Source organism: Trichomonas vaginalis, chromosome V (genome assembly GCF_026262505.1).
Source record: "Trichomonas vaginalis G3 chromosome V, whole genome shotgun sequence".
Taxonomy (NCBI): domain Eukaryota; phylum Parabasalia; order Trichomonadida; family Trichomonadidae; genus Trichomonas; species Trichomonas vaginalis.
Genome location: NC_067207.1, coordinates 5,814,222 through 5,832,658, shown reverse-complemented (window position 1 = coordinate 5,832,658; position 18,437 = coordinate 5,814,222). Strand labels below are relative to the sequence as shown.

The following is an 18,437-nucleotide window of genomic DNA, read 5'->3' as shown; positions in this document are numbered from 1 at the left end:
TAGCCAATTAGATTCATCAATTTCTTATTCAATATTACAATTTTTAGCCCATTGGAATAATGGTATGACAAAGATTTCAGAAAATTAGTAACAAATAAAATATCATTTTTAATATCGGCATTGTGTAAAAGGGTGCATTACTAATCGCTTATACAGTCACTAAAACTAATATTAGCATACTTAAATATGATGCTTTTGAACAACACAAGTATTTATGTGATAGAAAAGTTTATTTTCTTGACATCGTAAACTATTGAATTAAAAATGATTTTGAGAGCTAAAAATCAAATCTCAAAATAAAACAATGGACGAAGGCTCCGCCGTTATGTCAAAGACGCGCGCCCTTGTCATAAAGAGACTTCAAGAAGAGCTTGAAGATCTCAAGCACAAAAACTACAATGCAGAAGCATTAGAAGCAAGGTATAAAACACTCGAAAAGATGTTTCAGCTCTCTGAAAAGCAATGGAAGCTTAAGCTAGATGATTTGGAATATATTAACGAATCCCTCGAAGGTGAGAATAGAAATCTTAGAGATGCATTGACAAAATTACAAAATAAAATTGTTAAAACGATTAATGTCGAGAAAAAAGTCGATCAAAACAAACTTGATATATGGAAAGAGAAAGCAAACAAATGGAAGCTGAAATACAGAGCATTAGAATCGGCAGATCCAAACGCACGCGCATTATTAGAAAAAGATAAGCTCGATATTACAGTTCAAACAATGACAGCTGAATTAGAAGCTCTCAAAGCAGAATTAGCGGCAACCAAACAACAAAAGCAGAAGGTTGTTAATCAATTAGAAAAAGCAAATAATACCTTGAAGTTTTTAAGTGGAATGGTCAAAGATTACGATGATAAAAACGCTGATCTCAAAACAAAGAATAACAAATTACTTACCGAAATGCAAAAGGCCGCGGAAATTAAGAAACAAAAAGAAAATCTCTTAAATCATAGTCGTTCAAAAGAAGCTCAAAGACAAAAAGAACTTAAAGAGAAGGAAAAGCGTGCAAGACTTGCAGAAGAACAAAGTAAACAGCATATTGCTGAAAAAGACCAGGAAGTTGATCAAATTCAACAAAACTTGGAATCTGAAGTTAAGCAACGAAAGAAAGTTGAAAAGAAGCTTAAGAATGCTATTGAAGACCATAAAGCAACTGTTAGTTCACTTCAAGAAGAAATCGAAATTTTGAAGGACGAAAACAACACTTTGAGACAAAGTATGCAAGAAATATCACAGAATGCATCATCAATAAAGGATAAATTCGACTTGGTTCAGCAACAAAAGAGTTCTCTTGAACAACAATTAGCAAGAGCCGATAAATACAGAATTAAATCCGAACAGTTACAAAAGACGGTCACAGAACTACAAGCCACAGTTAATAATATTACTGGCGACATCTCAACTGTTACAGCACAAACAGCAAGTCAATATGATGATCTTAAAGTTTTACTAACAAGGCATAACAATGATTATACGCCAGGAAATTGGGCTAAAGATATGAATTTCATCGGCCAAAAGTTCCAAGAACTCGCACAAGCTCATTCCGAAATTAATCAGTTAGATAAACAAATTGCAAAGCAAAACAGAACAATTGATGAAAAGACAAGGATGATCAATGAAAAGGATTCAAAGATCAATGAACTTAATAATCAAGTTCAACAATTATCAGATGCATTAACAGCTCGTGGTAAAGTTGTTCAATTCAATTCCGATCAAGTACCAAGAACACAAATACCAATGGATGGAAGATCAGAAAAAAGTTACATCACAATTCCTCAGAACAATATTGTTCTCAATTTAATTAATTTCAGATCTGCTGTTGCCAGAAAAATTGATACAACTCTTTTCGAGGTGACAAACACAATTAGAGAAATCAATGAAATGATTTCTCCAACAGAATCAACTTCGCCAAGTTGTAGAAGCCTTGTTCTCAGTATGGCTTTCCTCACAAGATGGATTAAATTCGATTCTCTTACAGAATTCGATAACTCAACAATATTGAATTTCTCTGGAAATCCGAATTTGCAAAAGCCTCATCCTATATATGATCTGAAGGAGAGAGTCAAGAAACTGCTTGAGAACAAATCACAAGTTGAGAATAGTTGTGAAGCTGCAGAAACACAAGCATCTAAACTCAACCAAGAAATTGTTAGGCTGAAAAGTGAATTGGAATCAACGAGATCTTCCAGCGACACTAATTCTGCTAAAGCAAATGCTATGCAATTAACAGTTTCCACTCTTGAAAACCAGGTAAAGTCGATGGTTCCAAAATTAGATTATATCAAAGTACAAAAAGAACTCGAAAACAAGACTGTTGAATGCAGAAATATATCTGACCAGTTATCAGAACTTAAATCAGAAATGAACAAACTCTTGAACACAATTGACAATAATCAACAAATTTCAGAAGAACAGAGGATATCTATCATTACATTGAATGAGAGCAATGAAGTTCTTCAACAGAAGCTTGAAGCTGCTCTGAAAGAGTTGAACACATGCCAGTTAACTCTGAAAGAGAAAACAAGAGAAATTCTTGCTCTTGAAAGAAGACTATCCAAGATTCAAGGTCAAGTTGCTATTGTTAAAGATACAATACCAATGACTGAGCAACCTAAGATCGCCAAATTTACAATTGATTCTAAGAGATCTGCATTCTTTATTAATGATGTTGTTAGAGATGATTTAGAGCAGATGAAACTCAAACTTTTAAGCCAGAATGAAATGTATTAATCATTTTAATTAGCTAACTATGTTGTATGTTATAAATTATTTTTATATTTTGATTTACAATTTTATTTATCAACTAGATGAGTTAGAATTCGTGGATGTGAGAAGTACATATTAAGGTTCTTCTATTCTTTATTAGAATATCATTTTTTAAAATTAATATTAAGATAATGATATTTTGTTCTAAATCTAAGTAAATCACATACTAGGAAATTAATTACGATATTAAAAACGAGCTACAATCTCTTACATCGAAACAATCAAACTAAAATTCTTTTGATGTAAAAGGATTTGAGGCATTTTACAATTTGATATGGATGTTACACTAACTATAGATGCATATCCAATTAAGAAAACGAACAAAAAATCCACAATTAGAAAAAATCCGTTTTTGTCCGTTGCAAATATTTTTATCGATGTCGAAACAACAGAAGAATGAGTTTGAGACATATAAAAACGCCAGACGAGAATTCGTCAGGTATGTTGCCGAGGAGGCCTCACGCCCAGCTAATATTCCATCACTTATTGAGCGTGATGTTCTTTCTTTATTAAGACCACTCCTTCTCGATAACTACTCTGCAATCCAGCAAACAGCAGCTTTAGCTATTGGCCGTCTTGCCAATGGTAGCGAACAAATTGCAACAAAGGTCGTCGATGCTGGTATTTTACCAGAAATTGTTACAGGCCTCTCATCCCAGGACAAATACATCATGCAAAATTCCTGCTTCGTCATCCGTACAATTGCAAAGCATTCTGATGCTCTTGCCCAAAAGTGCGTTGATGCTAAGGCTCTCGATCCACTCGTAAAGTGCCTTGAACAAGATAACTCCAAGGTTCGTGAAGCTGCTGCTTGGGCCCTCGGCTTTATCGCCAGCCACAAGCCAGAGCTCGCTCAGGCCGTCGTCAACGCCAATTCAATTCAATCTCTTATTACAGCTGTTCAGGAGCCAGAACTTTCCCTCAAGCGTATTGCTGTCTGCACATTGGGCGATATTGCTAAGCACAACCCAGAATTAGCTCAGTGCGTCATTGATGCCCGCGCAATTCCAACAATTGCTCCACTCCTCAAGGATTCCGATGCCAAGCTCAAGCAGCAAGTCTGCACAACACTTGCTCACATCGCAAAGCACTCTGTCGATAGCGCAGAACTCGTTGTTGAAGCCGAAATCTTCCCAGCAGCTATGAATTGCCTTCGTGATAAGGATGCTGGCGTTCGCAAGGCTGCCTCCGTCCTCATCCGCCAGACAGTTTCTCATACAATCGAACTTGCTCAGCTCGTCATTCGCTTTGATGGCGCTGCAGCTCTTGTCGACTTCCTCAAACCAGAACAACAGAACGAGCCACTCCATGCAGTCATTGCTATCGGCTACATTGCAACATATTCTCAAGCTCTTGCCACATCTTTAATTCAGGCAAACGCTCCATCAGCAGTACTCAACGTTTTTACAACAACAAAGAACGAATCTACACAAGCAATGGCCGCCTGGGCTCTTGGTCAGCTCGGCAGCCATTCTCCAGAGAATGCAGCCAAACTTGCATCTCTTAACGTTCTTTCTCTCCTTCTTGAAGCCCACAACAGCAAGGGCGCATCAGACGATCTCAAACTCAGAACAAAACGTGCTCTTAAGGTTCTTATCCAGCAGTGCAATGAAATCGAGGCTCTTCAGCCACTCATTGAACCAGCTCCAGAGAATATCCTTAAGCATGTCTTAGAGCAGATTTCCAAGCTACTTCCAAAGAATCCAAAGATGCGTGTTCCATTCGTTACATCTGGCGGATTCCAGGCTGTTCAGAAGATTCCTGCTCAGCCAGGCACAAAGATCAGGGATTACATCGACGCTATCAACGCCGTATTCCCAGAGCAGGCTGTTCACTTCTACTCACCTAAGTATCCGGATACTCTTCTCCAGGAGATTGATAACTACGAAGGCTAAAACAAAGGTGTATTATTTTTTTAAAATCAAAAATTCTAGAAATACTAAACGAAATATATTTTTCTTTTTTTTTAAATAACAATCTAATATATTAAATGCTTAATCCGAATTTGTATATTATACTATTGTTTATAAAATTATCTATAATAAATGAAGATATAAACTCAAATTTATTTTTTATTGAATAAATATTGTTGTATATCTTCATAAGATAACAAAACAATATAAGTTTTAGATGCTGATGACCATTTTCTTTATTTATTTAGTTGAATCTATAAAATTGTTGGATATATTTGGTAATCTCGAACAAAAAATTGAGCAATTAGAGAAAATTTCTACTTTATGTCTGCTTGAAATAAGTCAAATATACATCACCTCCATTAAGTGATATAAAAAGATGCAACAGGGAGCCCTCAGATGATAAAATTATCCATTAACGTACAGAATGTCGAGTACGAGCACTTGGTCTTCAACAGCTCCACGAGACATTGATAGATTCGAAATTACTGATAGTAGTGATGATGATGACAAGCCAATTAAGGAAATTAAGTTAGATCAGGTTCCTGTTGAGTCAACTGACTCATCAGATGATGATTCTGAGTCATCTTCAAGTTCTTCGAGTTCATCAAACTCATCATCAAGTTTTTCATCATCTTCATCAGATTCTCCAAAGAAGAAACATAAGAAAAAACAAAAAGATTTAAATATTACTCTTCAAACAATAGCTCCTGAAAAGATTGGCGAACCACTTCAAACAGAACTTGATTATTTAGTTACAACTCATGTTAAATCAAATAAAAGGCAAGTTGAAAATACAAGAGATTCGAATTTAAGAATAAGTCAAGCAAAATATACATATTTTGATCCTCCAGAACCAGATAGAAGTTTTGTGGATACTGCATCACAATCATCTACAATGGTTTCTACAGTTAGCAAAGAAATAAGTTTTGCTAATCCAAGCTTTTCAACGAAAGAGATGAGTTTAACAAATCCAAACATTTCAACGAAAGAAATCTTGAGATTCAAATACAAAAACTATGATTACGTTCCACCTATTGACGGAAAAACTTATGACCACCTAAACTATACTCAAAATGGAGTTCCACCACAATTTAAAGCTTCGCGCACTTTAACGAAGGAAACAAAAGAAGCAAAGCAGAAAAAATATCCATTATGGAAAGATGAAAACGTTAAAAAGCTTGAAGTTAAGCATTATGATCGACTTAATTATACAAAAGATGGGTTACCTGAGAAATTCAAAGCTTCAAGAAAAATTATTGCTAAACGCGAGAAAAGGCTAAAAGAACCTTTAAGCTACAAATTTTCCGAAATTAAAGATAATCCACCTCAATTCTTATCAAGACTGAAACAATTGCCAAAGCCCAAATCCCCACCAAAGCCACCACAGGAAAAGCAGGCAAATACTCAGTATAAAACCTCATTTAAGCATCATAGGAGTAAATCTCTTGAAACTGAACTTCCTAAGAAATATGAATGGAAGAAAATACCAAATAATACTCCGCGTGGAATGAAACTTCGCGCTCCAGAGATTTATACTAAAAATGGCAAAGAAAAAATGATGAAAGAACGTGAAAAGAGGAGAATTGAACAATTAGCTCAAGAAACAATTTACGAAGAACCACCAAGAGAACCAACACTTGCTGAAACAGAAACAGCACTTCAGAAACTTCTTGACGAAGGAAATGTCAGAGAATGGGAAGAAACTCATCCAAAGATTACTCCTGTTCCTTTGACAAGTTCTTCATCTCTTTCTGAAGATTCAGATTTTTCATTCAGCGATTCAATGATGGTCGAAAATGAAGATGAAGCCATGGAAAAGATTCCTGGTCGCAAGCCATACGTTGATCCTCATGAAACAGAAGCAGCAAGGCTTCGAAATCAAGCTATCAGACAGAAACTTGCATTACGTGCAGCTCAGGAAAGATATAACGAAGAAGAAGATTTCGAACGAAATGTTAAAAACAGAGTTACTGCTGCACGTGTTGCAGCTACAATTCGAAAGCTTGAAGCAGATGTACAGATAGTCAAGAAGGATCCTAAGGAAGCTTTACAGGCCAGCATGGAAGATGAGATGAAGAGGAGACGTGAGATAGAAGAGAAAGTTAGAAATGCTAAGAACACAGAATTTATTGCAAAGAGAACAGACAGAAGAGCTAAAATTGTCGGAGAGAGAAATAGACGAATGAAAGAGAAGAGGGCAGCAGAATCACAAATCCCAGATGTCACACAGAGAAGAAAAAAGAAGAATGAAGAGCTATTGCGATTATGGGATCCTAATCCAGCAAATCATTTCAAAGATGATGAAGATTAATTATATTTTGAATAAAATTATTTATTTGTTTGTATTAAAATAATGCATGCTATTTGAAAATACATTACTACATACTGTCGATCTCAAACTATATATTAGATCTGAATGATGAGTATTTCTAACTAATTTCATATCAAATTCGAAATAATGTTATAATATATCACATAATAAATTCGAAGTGATGATTATCGCATCTAACTTGTTTCATATCAAATTCTGAATGATGATATATTACAGCTGATAACAATTTCGAAGCGATTTAAAAGCCCTCACTCAATGCCACTAATATTCGAATGTAAATGAAATATAATTCTAGAAAATTTTCTAAAAATTCGAAAAATTTAAAATTTCATGTACATATTTTTATATTACAAACAAAAATTAAAGATAAATTATTGTTGTTTCAATGTTACTTTGATTTGTTTTTCTTCATTAGCAGCATAATTTACTTTGATTAGAATTCTCTTTGTATTTGGATTTTCTGCATCATAGTCATGGATCGGATCATTATTTGTAACGGAAAGAGTTGCATCTGAAGGACTTTCAACAGTCAAAAGTAATGATTTTTGTCCATTTCCAATTCGAACTTGATTTGTACTGATTACAGTGGCATCTGACGTTGGAGTTATCATTGTCCATGTAACTAAAACTGCTGTATCGCCACAAACAATGTCATCAGTCACTTCAAGGTATTCATTATTTAATAATAAAACAGTTCTTAAAGATTTCGATAGTTTTCCAAAGAATAAGTCAACCATATTCATTTGTCCACCGAGTTTATTATCATCTTCAAATGTTTGCGTGAATCCGACGTATCCGGCAACATTATGTAAATCATTGTCAACTGTTAATGTATTATGACCAATACTCATAAACCTGAAGACTGTCCATCGTTCAGACTGTTGTCCAAAATTGGAAATTTTGACTCCATCCCTATTTAATTGATCATAATCTTGAATTCCAAGGTCTGAAGCCCATCTGACACCATTAGCTTCAAATATGAATGATCCTGCATCTTGGTGCGAGTGGCTTAAGTTGGAAGATCCACCTTTCATCGCTAAATAAAATCCATTTCCTTTTGTCCAGTTTGTTTTAGCGAGGAAGACAGGGCAAGTGCCTCTACCATAATAGAATTTGCTTGTTGGCTCACTGGATTCGCTGAGTTTCATTCGTGAACCGAAAATTAAAATTATTGGGTTTAATCTGTGAGGACTAATTCGTATCCTTCGTAGCCAAGATTGTGTTTCGAATATCATGTTGACATCTTTGAGTTTATAAGCAAACCAATAAAGAATTGGGAATAATTCCATATCAATTTCTGCATCTCCGTAATTAAATGATTGTTCAATCGTTCCAACCATGTAATGAATAAAATTAGGAGTAGTTTTGAACCCAGACATATCCATAAGACCAAAATCTTTTCCAAAATTTTTTATAATGTTATCAATCATCAGTGAATTATAAGTTGTACCATACGACCAATATGTGTATCCTTCAGGATTATTACCATCAGGGTTATACATAGGCATTGCCAGTTTAATACTTTGTATTGACCGATTAATAATGAAATCAGATAGATTTTTATCATAATCTCTGATAGCGAGAGCTCCAAATACCATGCCGGAGTTACATACTTGATTCCAGTTGCTTGTATATGTCAGCCATTTATTTAATGAAGAATTCATTGATTGCTTGCCTACAGATATTAATTGTCGATTCTGATAGATTTTCAAACATCCAATCTAATCCAATCGAAACAACTGTGGTCATTTCAGCAGTATCAAGGAAATGAGATGGATGCCAATCCGAAAAGCTGCACACATTTAATAATTCTTGCTCAACACGTTCTAATAACGTTTGGTTCTTCGTTAAATAATATGTTATTGACATATATGAAATTCTTCTCAATGCTTCACGAGAAACACCTAGCAAATCCGAGCCTACAATATTATAAACCAGTGGTGATAAACTCAGAACTCGAAACGCTTGATATGAGATATATTCCCATGCATAATTCATTTCAGGGTATTTATTTATTGCATCAAGGATATTATTTCGTTCATCTTTTTCAATTAGAATAAATGGATGTGTGTCAACCCTTTCATAATTAGTGCTATTGGTTTCATTGGTACTTGTGTTATTGTTATCATCATTGTTGGTACTATTGTTGTCATTATTATTGTTCTGATTGCTATTATTGTCATTATTACTCTTATTCTTTATTGAATGTAAAATAATTGCAAGAATGACAAGAGAGGCACATATAGCAATAACGGTTATCGTTGATATGATTACAGCTAAGCGTATCCGCTTTCCATTGGAAGGCTGTTCACTAGTATTGTTAACCTCCATACACATTGAATTTTTTTCAATGATTTTTGTCAAAATGCTCAATTTCGATCGATAAAGCTCACAATTATAAGTATTCATATGAGAAAAATTCGAACATGTTACCAACTTCGACCAATATTACAAAATGTTAATGAAGTTCGGGGTGAAATATGGATTTCATTGTTTTCTTTTCTCCTTATTCGTTTAATTTTCTCCTTTTCTTTCTGTTTTCTAGATTTGTTGGCGTCTTCTTGATACCATCTTTTGATATGAAAAAGAGGAAGGAGAAGTTCTGAATTGAGGTAAAAAGAAGGAGGAGAGAAATTGTAAATATAATGATAAAGAATTTCTCCCTCTCTTGATATTATAAATGTTTACAAAGCATGTGTTTTTTAATTACCTGCCGTTTTAGATTTGTAATAAATTTTTTTGAATTCAAATTTTGATATAAGTTATATAGATTCATAAATCTTAAGTTTGCTATTATTATGAAGTATCATATCAATTTTTGCAATCATATTTATCAATTGTAAAAATGAATAATGATCTAATTTGGTTGAACCGGGAACCTCATTATAAAAACTTGAGAATAAACCCAGGAATTCGGCATATATCAAGACTTCATGTCAAGCCTCGATCTTTTCAGCACTCCGATCCAAAAACAAAAACATATGTTGATGATTATCAAGGTATTCAGATTAAAATCGTAGAAAATTATTACAAAGTTCATCCACAAGCACTCATGCTTTTAAATAGCTGTAAATCAGTTTTTTCATCACAATTACCAAACATGGAAATAAGTTACATCGTTCGTCAAATTTTTGACTATCATTGCTATTCAGTGACAATTCTTCGAGAAGGTACTGTAATTTCTGCTATTACATCTCGTTTGTTTCCAGAAAAAGATGTCAATTTTTTGGAAATCATCTTTGTTTCGGTCTTATCCGAATACCAAAGTGGAGGTTATGGTCGGTTAATCATGAATTACTTAAAACAACTTATGCAATCAATAGAATGCTACGATGCTATTACTTGTGCAGACAACGACGCCGTTAAATACTTTTGTAAGCAAGGTTTCAATACAGAAAAGATTCTTATGAATCCTAATCGATGGATTGGCCGCATTAAAGATTATAATGGTGTCACAACTTCGTATTTACACGTTGATCCATATATCAACTATTATACATTTAACCGAGAAGTCAGACTCCAGATGAAATCGCTTGAAAATCGGTATGGTAAACGATTTCATATTATTCCGCCAGAATTATTAGATACTCCACCAACAGACCTTGAAGGAAGGCAGAGCATAGCATGTATCCCTCTAGAGAAATTATATCAGCTTACAGAAAACAGTAGTACTGACAAAGAATTTGTCCAAGCTAAACTTGAAGAGTACAATCAGAAGAAAGAAGCTCTTTTGGAACAGCTCAAAGAGACAGTAGAAAAATGTGAATCTCAGCTCGAAATTACGAAATCTAATAGTAATAACAATAATTCAGAACTTTTTGCAGAATTTACTGCTATTAAAAGAAGACTCCGTCAATCACCAGATTATTATAAATCCATTCAAATGCTTTTCGGAGATTTATATCATCTCTCAGAATTTCTGAAACGATCTAATAAGAAAAAGAACTCCTTCATCTCAATGTTAAACAGCATGAAGAAAGATTACGGTATTGAATAAATATTTGTATGTAATGATTATCAAATATAATGTTTTTCCTCATTATATCTATATTCTCGAATAAATATTTGTATGTAATGATTATCAAATATAATGTTTTTCCTCTTTATCTACATATCTTTCTTTATCTTTAATTCTATTAATACAATATATGTAAATAATGAATCAATTGAGAATATTTGTATGTAATGATTATCAAATATAATGTTTTTCCTCATTATATCTATATCTTTCTTTATCTTGAATTCCATTAATATGATCTCAATTGATTCATTATTTACATATATCGCACTTCTATTTTTCAGTCTTATGGATATGTGTTTGATTTTAATATGTATGTGGCGACAGAATATCGATTAAGCACAGTGATTTTCATCCAGAGAGCCTAAAAAGCATATATCTTTATGGCATACAATGAAATATTTGAGCAACATTGATCTTATGAAATGAAGAAATTCGTGATGCACTTACGCCCATATGACATGGCCTTCAATTCCAATCTTCAAGGTTATTTTTCAAGTACGTCTCACGCCAGTTAGCAGAAGTTTGAATTAAAGTCCGATGGGTGTAAATGCACCCTTAAATGAAAGTTCTTTCTATTTCAATTAATGATTTAGAAAGATATCGAAACATATTTCACGAATTCCTATATTATAGTAATCTATATTTTCAGCAATATTATTATGATTATTATTATGATTATGAATATACAGATTATTAAAATATATGAATTCGTAAAATGTTTGAATGAAGAATAAAAAAAAAAAAAAAAAAAAAAAAAAAAAGGGAAGTGGGGCTTCCAGGGGCTGCGCCCCTTCTAGCCCTGAAGATGTTTAGTATAAATGTTTTAGTCTTAAATTGTTTTTTTATTCGGTATATTCTGAATCTTGAATGTCTTGGAAATTTTCTTCTTCTTCGCTCTCTGAGGTGAGGATTTCTTCAACTTCTTCTTCTTCTTCGCTCTCTGAGGTGAGGATTTCTTCGACTTCTTCTTCTTCGCCATTGGGAGCAACAAATCCTGCGATGAAAACTTTGTATAAACCTTCTTGAGGAGTCTCTATGATGAAAGTCGTATTGTTGAGGAAATGGAACTCGACATCTTGAACAAATTGGCAACTGCTGTGTGTGAATTTTGCAATTGTGAGAGGCTTTCCTTTAGAGCCCTTGGGAAAGCTTGAGATAGTTACTGTTCCTCCATATGGAACTCTGGCAGGAATATCTAAAGCAACAGTTGTTATAACGTGGAAATTGTCTTGAAATTCTGGTAAAGGTTCAATGCAGTATAGTCGTTTTGACTGGTTGTCTTTTGTGTAGAAATATAAATAGAATGACCTTTCACCATGTTCATTCAATTCTTCCAAATAATTGTATGAATTTGGATATAAACGGACAAATTCAGCAATTTTAACTTCTTGTAAATGCTTCTGCAAGTTCTTTGGAAACAAGTGAATGAACTGGTCAATAGCTTGCAACGCTATGAGATTGGCAGTAACGGGTAAATATGAAGCAAACATGTCAACAAGTACGCCAGGGTCTTTTATTTCGTTTTCAAGAGGCTGAATGGCATCCATGACAGCTTGAAACATCTCGTTATAATCTCGATTGTCTTCTGAACCCCACTGTTCATTTAACTTATCTAACAATTCTAACCTTTTCTTTGCGTATTTTCTAGAACTTTCTCTGAAAGAGGAGTGTCGCTATCTTGTGTGTCTTGAATTTGAGACTTAAATTGTTTGCTAAAGGCGAGATATCGTGTTTGCGACCTAGTGGTCATTGCAGAATGTGTTTCTGTATGTTCGATTGGATGTGTTTCTGTATTTTCGGGTGGTTGTGTTTCTGTATGTTCGATTGGAGTCTGATTGGTATGAACTTCTTCTGAAAATGCTTCTGTTCCGATAGTTGTTGTTGCCTGACCTGTTGGCTGAGCTGTTTCTTTGTGCAAATGCATATTGTCCAACAATTTGTCTTGAATTGTATGAGGAGTTGCTTTGGTATTATAGGAGGTCGTAAGGGTTTTGAGAATGGTGAGACATAAGTTGTAGGAACTTTAACTGCAGAGGTAGTCGACGAATTGTTTGCGACACTTTTTCTTCCTTCCATTATGAAAAATAAACTGTTTTTTTCGGACTACTCATAGAAAAGTTTAAAATAAACCGTTTTCGTCAACGGTAACCCCATCTATAATTTTATTTTATTGAAAAGTCTCCGTTGGCAAACCGTTCCATCTCAAATATTTGAGAAGATAACTTCACATTTTGACTCTTAAATACATATTTTTCACCATCGGACAAACTTTTGACAGAAAGGAGCTTACACATACTTTACACTTGTCAAAATATTTTTAACATACGATAGTATATATTTGCTCGAACAAATAATGGTCTATCGTCAACGCTCATAGAGATAGACCCACTTTTCTAAAGTATATATTTGAGTACTTTAAAAAAATATTATAGAACGATATAACAAATATTTTACAAAACTGACAACACTTTGACCGAGTAGTTTTTTGTGCTGAACAAAAAGTGTCATATAAACATCTGTCAAAAACCGCTTTTTAACTTCACTTAAAATGCCACGTAAGCTACGTAAGAATATACGTAAGAGGAAGAGAGCATTGAAACATCCAATAGTAAAACTGACACCACAACAACAGTTGCAACAACAAATGCTGAATGACCCCACTATGTTGCAACAAATGTCAAGCAACCCTATGCTTTTAAACCGAGTTATTGGTGCACAGAGTGGAGGTTTAAGAGCGGCACTTTTAGCGAAAATGGCAGGCTATGGTGGAGCTGCAGACGGAACAGCTTATAACCCTCAAAGTCAAATGAATTTGAGTTCACTCAAAAATCAAATAACAGATGTCAAAAAGTCAAACATAGACATACAGAAGCAAATAAGTGAAAACGAAAAGAAACTAGAATATGACAGACACACAAAGAAACTCAATGAGTTAAACGTAGAGAAAAAGAAGAAAGAAGAACAACTGAAAGAACTAAGTACAGAGGAATATGCGAAAAAAGTGTCAGAAAAAGCAGCAGAAGTAGCAAAAATGGAACAAGATGTCATAAATTTGAAAAACCATACTACTCAATATAAAGTACTGAAAGATGAAGAGATAAAACAAAAAGCCCTGAAGACATATATGGATAGCGATGAGTATAAAAAAGAAGTTGAAGCAAATGTAAAGGCAGAAAAACTTTTACAGTTGCAAAACCAAACCGTACAGTATGAAAACTTAGCACAAGAAAGTAAAAATAACGACGCGGCTATGCAAAAGGCAATGAAAAGCTCAGAATATATAAAAGCTAACAATGACTGGTTAGATGCCCAAGCCAACGCTAAAGCAGCCCAACTCATAGGGTCAATAAGGACAAAAATACAAGCGGATGAAGACAGTTCAAATGAAGCTTTAACAAATGCTGACTTTAAGAACGCTTCGAAGCTCTTCATAGTAAGGTGAAACAAGTGAACGACTTCTCATCTGGAAAGAAACTGAAGTCTGAAGGTTTCGACAAAGAGTTAAGAGAAGTAGCACAAAATATGACGAAAATAACAGATGCAGCAACGAGACAGGCAGTTCAAAGTGCCTATGACGCCGTTAGAGCAACTGTTGTGGAAAGTCAAGAAAAAGAGTTACAACAGACCAAAACAGACCTAGTAAATGCTTTCTTAAAAACGAAAAGTCAGGTAGGACATTACGCTGCAGATGGAACATATGTGCCAGCTGGTGGAACTTATATACCACCAAACCCTCCAAGAGAAGCACCTGCACCAGGACTACCTAGAACATTTACATCGTCACATGGACACAGACACAGGCATGCACCAACAACCAGCACAACAACCACCTCCACAACCAGCACAACAACCAACACAACAACCAGCACAGCAACCAACAGTTCAAAACCTGCACAACAACAACCACAAACAGAGCAAGGACATAAAAGAAGTAGAGAACAAGGAAACCAAGAATTCTTAAAAATGCTTAAAGAAAGATGTGGTTTCCCAGATACTGTTGACTTTAGTGACAGATATAAAGAAGCTATTAGAAAGTTCAAGGATGGAAATACTGACCCGAACCTATTTAGCTTTATGGCTCAGCACCAAAACGGATATAATCTCAAACCTGGAAAATACAAGCTCGCTAAGGGATATGATTTAATAGCATATCATCCAAATGACATGGATGAATTTACTCCGAGATATTTGATGTCAGAGCTAAATGACAATTCAACTTTCGTCATGAAACGCGTAAAAAATAGAGACGGAACGAAAGAACAAAAGCTTATGAATGCGGATGACGTAGATAGGGAAATTGTTGAAAACGGTCTCGGAATATATGAAATGCCAGCAGATGAGGTACAAGAAACTCCACAGGAAGAAGTTCAGATACAACCAGACATGGAAGAAATAGTTCAGCAACAACAGCTAGAAGAGCCTGAAGGAAACGAACAAGTCCTCCTTTGGAAACTAACTTCACAGAACTAGATGAAGATTTGGAACAGCCGAAAAATCTTGACCCTCAACAAGAGTATGCGGAGAATATGGAATATTTCCAAGAGTCTAAAAAAAATTCGGCTGACATAGTAGAAGAATATCGAAAAATGTTTGCCGACATACAAAAGACTCCAACATCAGATGAAAATATCAGCATAGAATGGAAGAACTGAAAAAAATGTACACAAATACAACAACCCTTTTTACTTACGAGCATTTAACGTTCAATCTTCGGATGAACTCGGTGAAAATAAAAGGTTAAATTTCAAGAAAACATATAGAAATGAAACATTGTTTAAAGTTCATTCAGAACCTAACCAAGATGGAAACAAACCTACTTTTGTTTCTGCAGACGATGGAACTACAATGAGATGGGGTCATAAAGCTAATCCAGATAGGTGGTTCATAAACTTACAACCACAATTCCAAGAAGTTGTAGACGCAATGGAAGTCAATGGTGAACGAGATATAGCTGGTATTTTAAGCGCGGCTTTAATGCCATTGAAAGATATGAAACATGCAGATATTTTGGACCAGTATGAAATGAACATGGCTGATGGAAATATAACACCTGACGTTCTAGAACATTTATCTCAAAGAACTACACAGAACCATAGAGATGGTATATTTGGTGAAGAGTTTAGAAAGAAAGTTAGGGAGAGAGAAGGAAGAGAACCTATTGTACATGACCTTGCAAACGAAAGTTTGCAAAATGTCATAAAAACTTACTTTGCAGACAATGAACCGAGAAGGGATGAATATTTAAGAAAACTCAAATGGACAGTACCAAATGAAATGTTAGTATTGAAAAACATGTTCCTTGACAAAATAAAACCAACTACAGAAATAAACGACGCAAGACTGAAAGATTGGGTAAAAGCTTTCCCATTCACAAAAGATATAGTTGGTAACATGGAAAGAAAACCAGAATGGCTACAAAAACATATATTTGGAAACGAGCTTATTCCATATGGACAGGCACTGTTTGAAGAGCTTGAACCAGAAACTCAGGAAAGAGTCATGCAAACAATACGCAAGACTCAAATACAGACTATGACAAACTCTTTCTAGGATATAGGTTACCTGAGATGGGCGACCAGAGCCAAAAGGCAAAAAGGACATGGGAAATTTGCAACATACTAGATGAACATAATGCAAAGATGCAACAACTTCAAGCAGAGGGCAATGAAGGAAAAAGAAGAGTTAAAAACTCAGTCAGGAAGAAAGTAAAGCTTGGTCCACGTGGGTTCTATTATGACATATAAATCCAACTATTCTATATTTTTACTCATATGAAATGTACGCCGCTCAGAATATAACGCCAACAGTTTTGGATGCTATGAATGGAAATGTTTCCGAATGGTATAACGAATGCGACAATGCCATTAGAAGGTCAGAAATAGTTCCTGGAACTTACGAATATACAACTGCTGTTTCTTATGGAAATGTAGGTGAGTTTGGAGAAGGTTCTTCAACAACAGTAGATATTGCTTGCGACAGGTTTCATATTATTTCTATTGACAACTCATTCTTATACGTGGAACAAGACATTGAAATAAAACCTTCTGCCAAGTTGTCTGACAAGAAAGGTTGCAATGGAATTTTCTATGTCGGATACCAATATGCTCCAGAAGTTTTCATGGGATATAAGATATATTCTAACTCTGACTTAGTTCAAACAGTAACATGGGCAAACTATGAATGGTTCGCTTTGAGAAACTCAGTACAACCACAAGCTAGAGAACAAACAGACCAGTATGCAACTATTGAGAAAATAAGAAGACTTGACCCTAACGTTCCAGGAGTTTATGTTACCTTTCTGGACAAACTGCAGCAGCAGTAACCAAAGTAAAACTGAAACTTAGAGTTCCTTTGTCATCTTTCCTCATCTTCAGGTTTTTAAGATACTTGCCAAACTGGGCAGGAAAAATTTCTATCGAACTTACTCCAAGCAAAAATAACTTAGTCATTGCACCAACACAAGACCCATTCACTCTTACAGAAGTAGTGGGAACAAATAAAATGTCATTCGCCGACTTTTGCAAAAACAAAGTTGACTTAGACTTTGGTTTCTCAAACCTCAACACTGAAGTAAACTATTATTTCAATGCTGCTGGAGATGCTTGGGACCCAGTTAAGTTCACATGCGAAAAGTTTGAATGCAAGAGAATAGAAAGCAGACTTGCAGTCTATATGTTGGACCCAGATATTTCAAATGCTTTAGCTGCCAAATATATTGCAGTTCCACTTATGTTCCCTATACACCAAATATCTGTCAAAGACTTTGCAGGTGAAGTTGGAAACCAAAGTGCTGACCCAGGTGCAAGAACAGATATTGCTTTAACAACTGCAATGAAACATGCAGATACTATGTTTGTACTGTTCAGACGAACTATAAATGACTATTCTTGTTTCTACAACCCTGGTATTAAATATCATATAAACATAGATGGCAAATATATCCAAGAGAAGAATATTCTACAGTTGAGGATATGAGGTCATACAACTTGACATTAGATGCTATGAACTTTAACAACAACTTCACAACAACCATTAACCCTGAAATGCAAAGTTCTATTATGCCATATGTGAAAGTATGGACTCATACAGGAGCTCAAAAAACTCAATATACAAATGGAGACCGTTCAAACTTTTGGCTTGGCATTCCATTTGCTGACTCAGAAGACTTTATGGGTGGTATTTCAACTGTTGGTACAGTTCAAATACAATATACTGGTGACAGAGACGGTCCAGATGAATTGAAAGCAAAGAAGTTTACAAAACCAATAGCACTTTTCACGGAAGATGCTCTTTTGAAGATTCGTTCGATGAAACCTGCTGGGGCTCCTCAGATTGGTATAACGACAGCTTCCATCGAGCAGATTTTGGCAGCAGGTCAGTAAGTTGTTCTTGAACTGA

General features: G+C 34.9%; 8 protein-coding genes and 2 pseudogenes across 10 annotated transcripts, besides 2 other annotated features; 7 read left to right on the top strand and 3 right to left on the bottom strand.

The window, feature by feature from the left end:
* Positions 1-286: 286 nt before the first annotated feature.
* Positions 287-2,786, top strand: TVAGG3_0285260 (uncharacterized protein; the record flags this gene model as incomplete). Its single annotated transcript, XM_001316927.1, has 1 exon — positions 305-2,734. One exon carries the CDS (start codon positions 305-307, stop codon positions 2,732-2,734), a length of 2,430 nt encoding a protein of 809 aa, XP_001316962.1.
* A 59-nt stretch (positions 2,787-2,845) lies between these two features.
* Positions 2,846-4,718, top strand: TVAGG3_0285250 (sperm-associated antigen 6 family; the record flags this gene model as incomplete). The annotated part of the gene is made up of 1 exon (XM_001316926.1): positions 3,148-4,665. The coding sequence occupies one exon, from the start codon at positions 3,148-3,150 to the stop codon at positions 4,663-4,665; it is 1,518 nt and encodes a 505-aa protein (XP_001316961.1).
* Positions 4,719-5,110: 392 nt separating this feature from the next.
* On the top strand, positions 5,111-7,052 carry TVAGG3_0285240 (uncharacterized protein; the record flags this gene model as incomplete). The annotated part of the gene is made up of 1 exon (XM_001316925.2): positions 5,111-6,997. The coding sequence occupies one exon, from the start codon at positions 5,111-5,113 to the stop codon at positions 6,995-6,997; it is 1,887 nt and encodes a 628-aa protein (XP_001316960.1).
* Positions 7,053-7,345: 293 nt separating this feature from the next.
* TVAGG3_0285230 (chondroitin AC/alginate lyase family protein family) lies at positions 7,346-8,566 on the bottom strand (the record flags this gene model as incomplete). The annotated part of the gene is made up of 1 exon (XM_001316924.1): positions 7,390-8,526. One exon carries the CDS (start codon positions 8,524-8,526, stop codon positions 7,390-7,392), a length of 1,137 nt encoding a protein of 378 aa, XP_001316959.1.
* Positions 8,567-8,662: 96 nt separating this feature from the next.
* On the bottom strand, positions 8,663-9,349 carry TVAGG3_0285220 (Heparinase II/III-like protein family; the record flags this gene model as incomplete). Its single annotated transcript, XM_001316923.1, has 1 exon — positions 8,663-9,349. The coding sequence occupies one exon, from the start codon at positions 9,347-9,349 to the stop codon at positions 8,663-8,665; it is 687 nt and encodes a 228-aa protein (XP_001316958.1).
* A 507-nt stretch (positions 9,350-9,856) lies between these two features.
* Positions 9,857-11,053, top strand: TVAGG3_0285210 (histone acetyltransferase protein; the record flags this gene model as incomplete). Its single annotated transcript, XM_001316922.1, has 1 exon — positions 9,864-11,015. One exon carries the CDS (start codon positions 9,864-9,866, stop codon positions 11,013-11,015), a length of 1,152 nt encoding a protein of 383 aa, XP_001316957.1.
* Positions 11,054-11,477: 424 nt separating this feature from the next.
* Positions 11,478-11,598: a mobile genetic element.
* Positions 11,599-11,881: 283 nt separating this feature from the next.
* TVAGG3_0285190 lies at positions 11,882-12,963 on the bottom strand (annotated as a pseudogene). Its single transcript has one exon. A coding segment is annotated over exon 1 (1,082 nt).
* A 624-nt stretch (positions 12,964-13,587) lies between these two features.
* TVAGG3_0285180 (protein of unknown function, DUF4106 family) lies at positions 13,588-14,225 on the top strand (the record flags this gene model as incomplete). The annotated part of the gene is made up of 1 exon (XM_051228957.1): positions 13,588-14,225. A coding segment is annotated over one exon (638 nt), but the record flags the coding sequence as incomplete, so codon positions are not given.
* A 1,737-nt stretch (positions 14,226-15,962) lies between these two features.
* On the top strand, positions 15,963-16,589 carry TVAGG3_0285170 (protein of unknown function, DUF4106 family; the record flags this gene model as incomplete). Its single annotated transcript, XM_051228956.1, has 1 exon — positions 15,963-16,589. One exon carries the CDS (start codon positions 15,963-15,965, stop codon positions 16,587-16,589), a length of 627 nt encoding a protein of 208 aa, XP_051098686.1.
* Positions 16,590-16,869: 280 nt separating this feature from the next.
* Positions 16,870-18,437: part of a mobile genetic element that runs on past the window's edge.
* Positions 17,541-18,231, top strand: TVAGG3_0285160 (annotated as a pseudogene). The gene has a single exon. A coding segment is annotated over exon 1 (691 nt).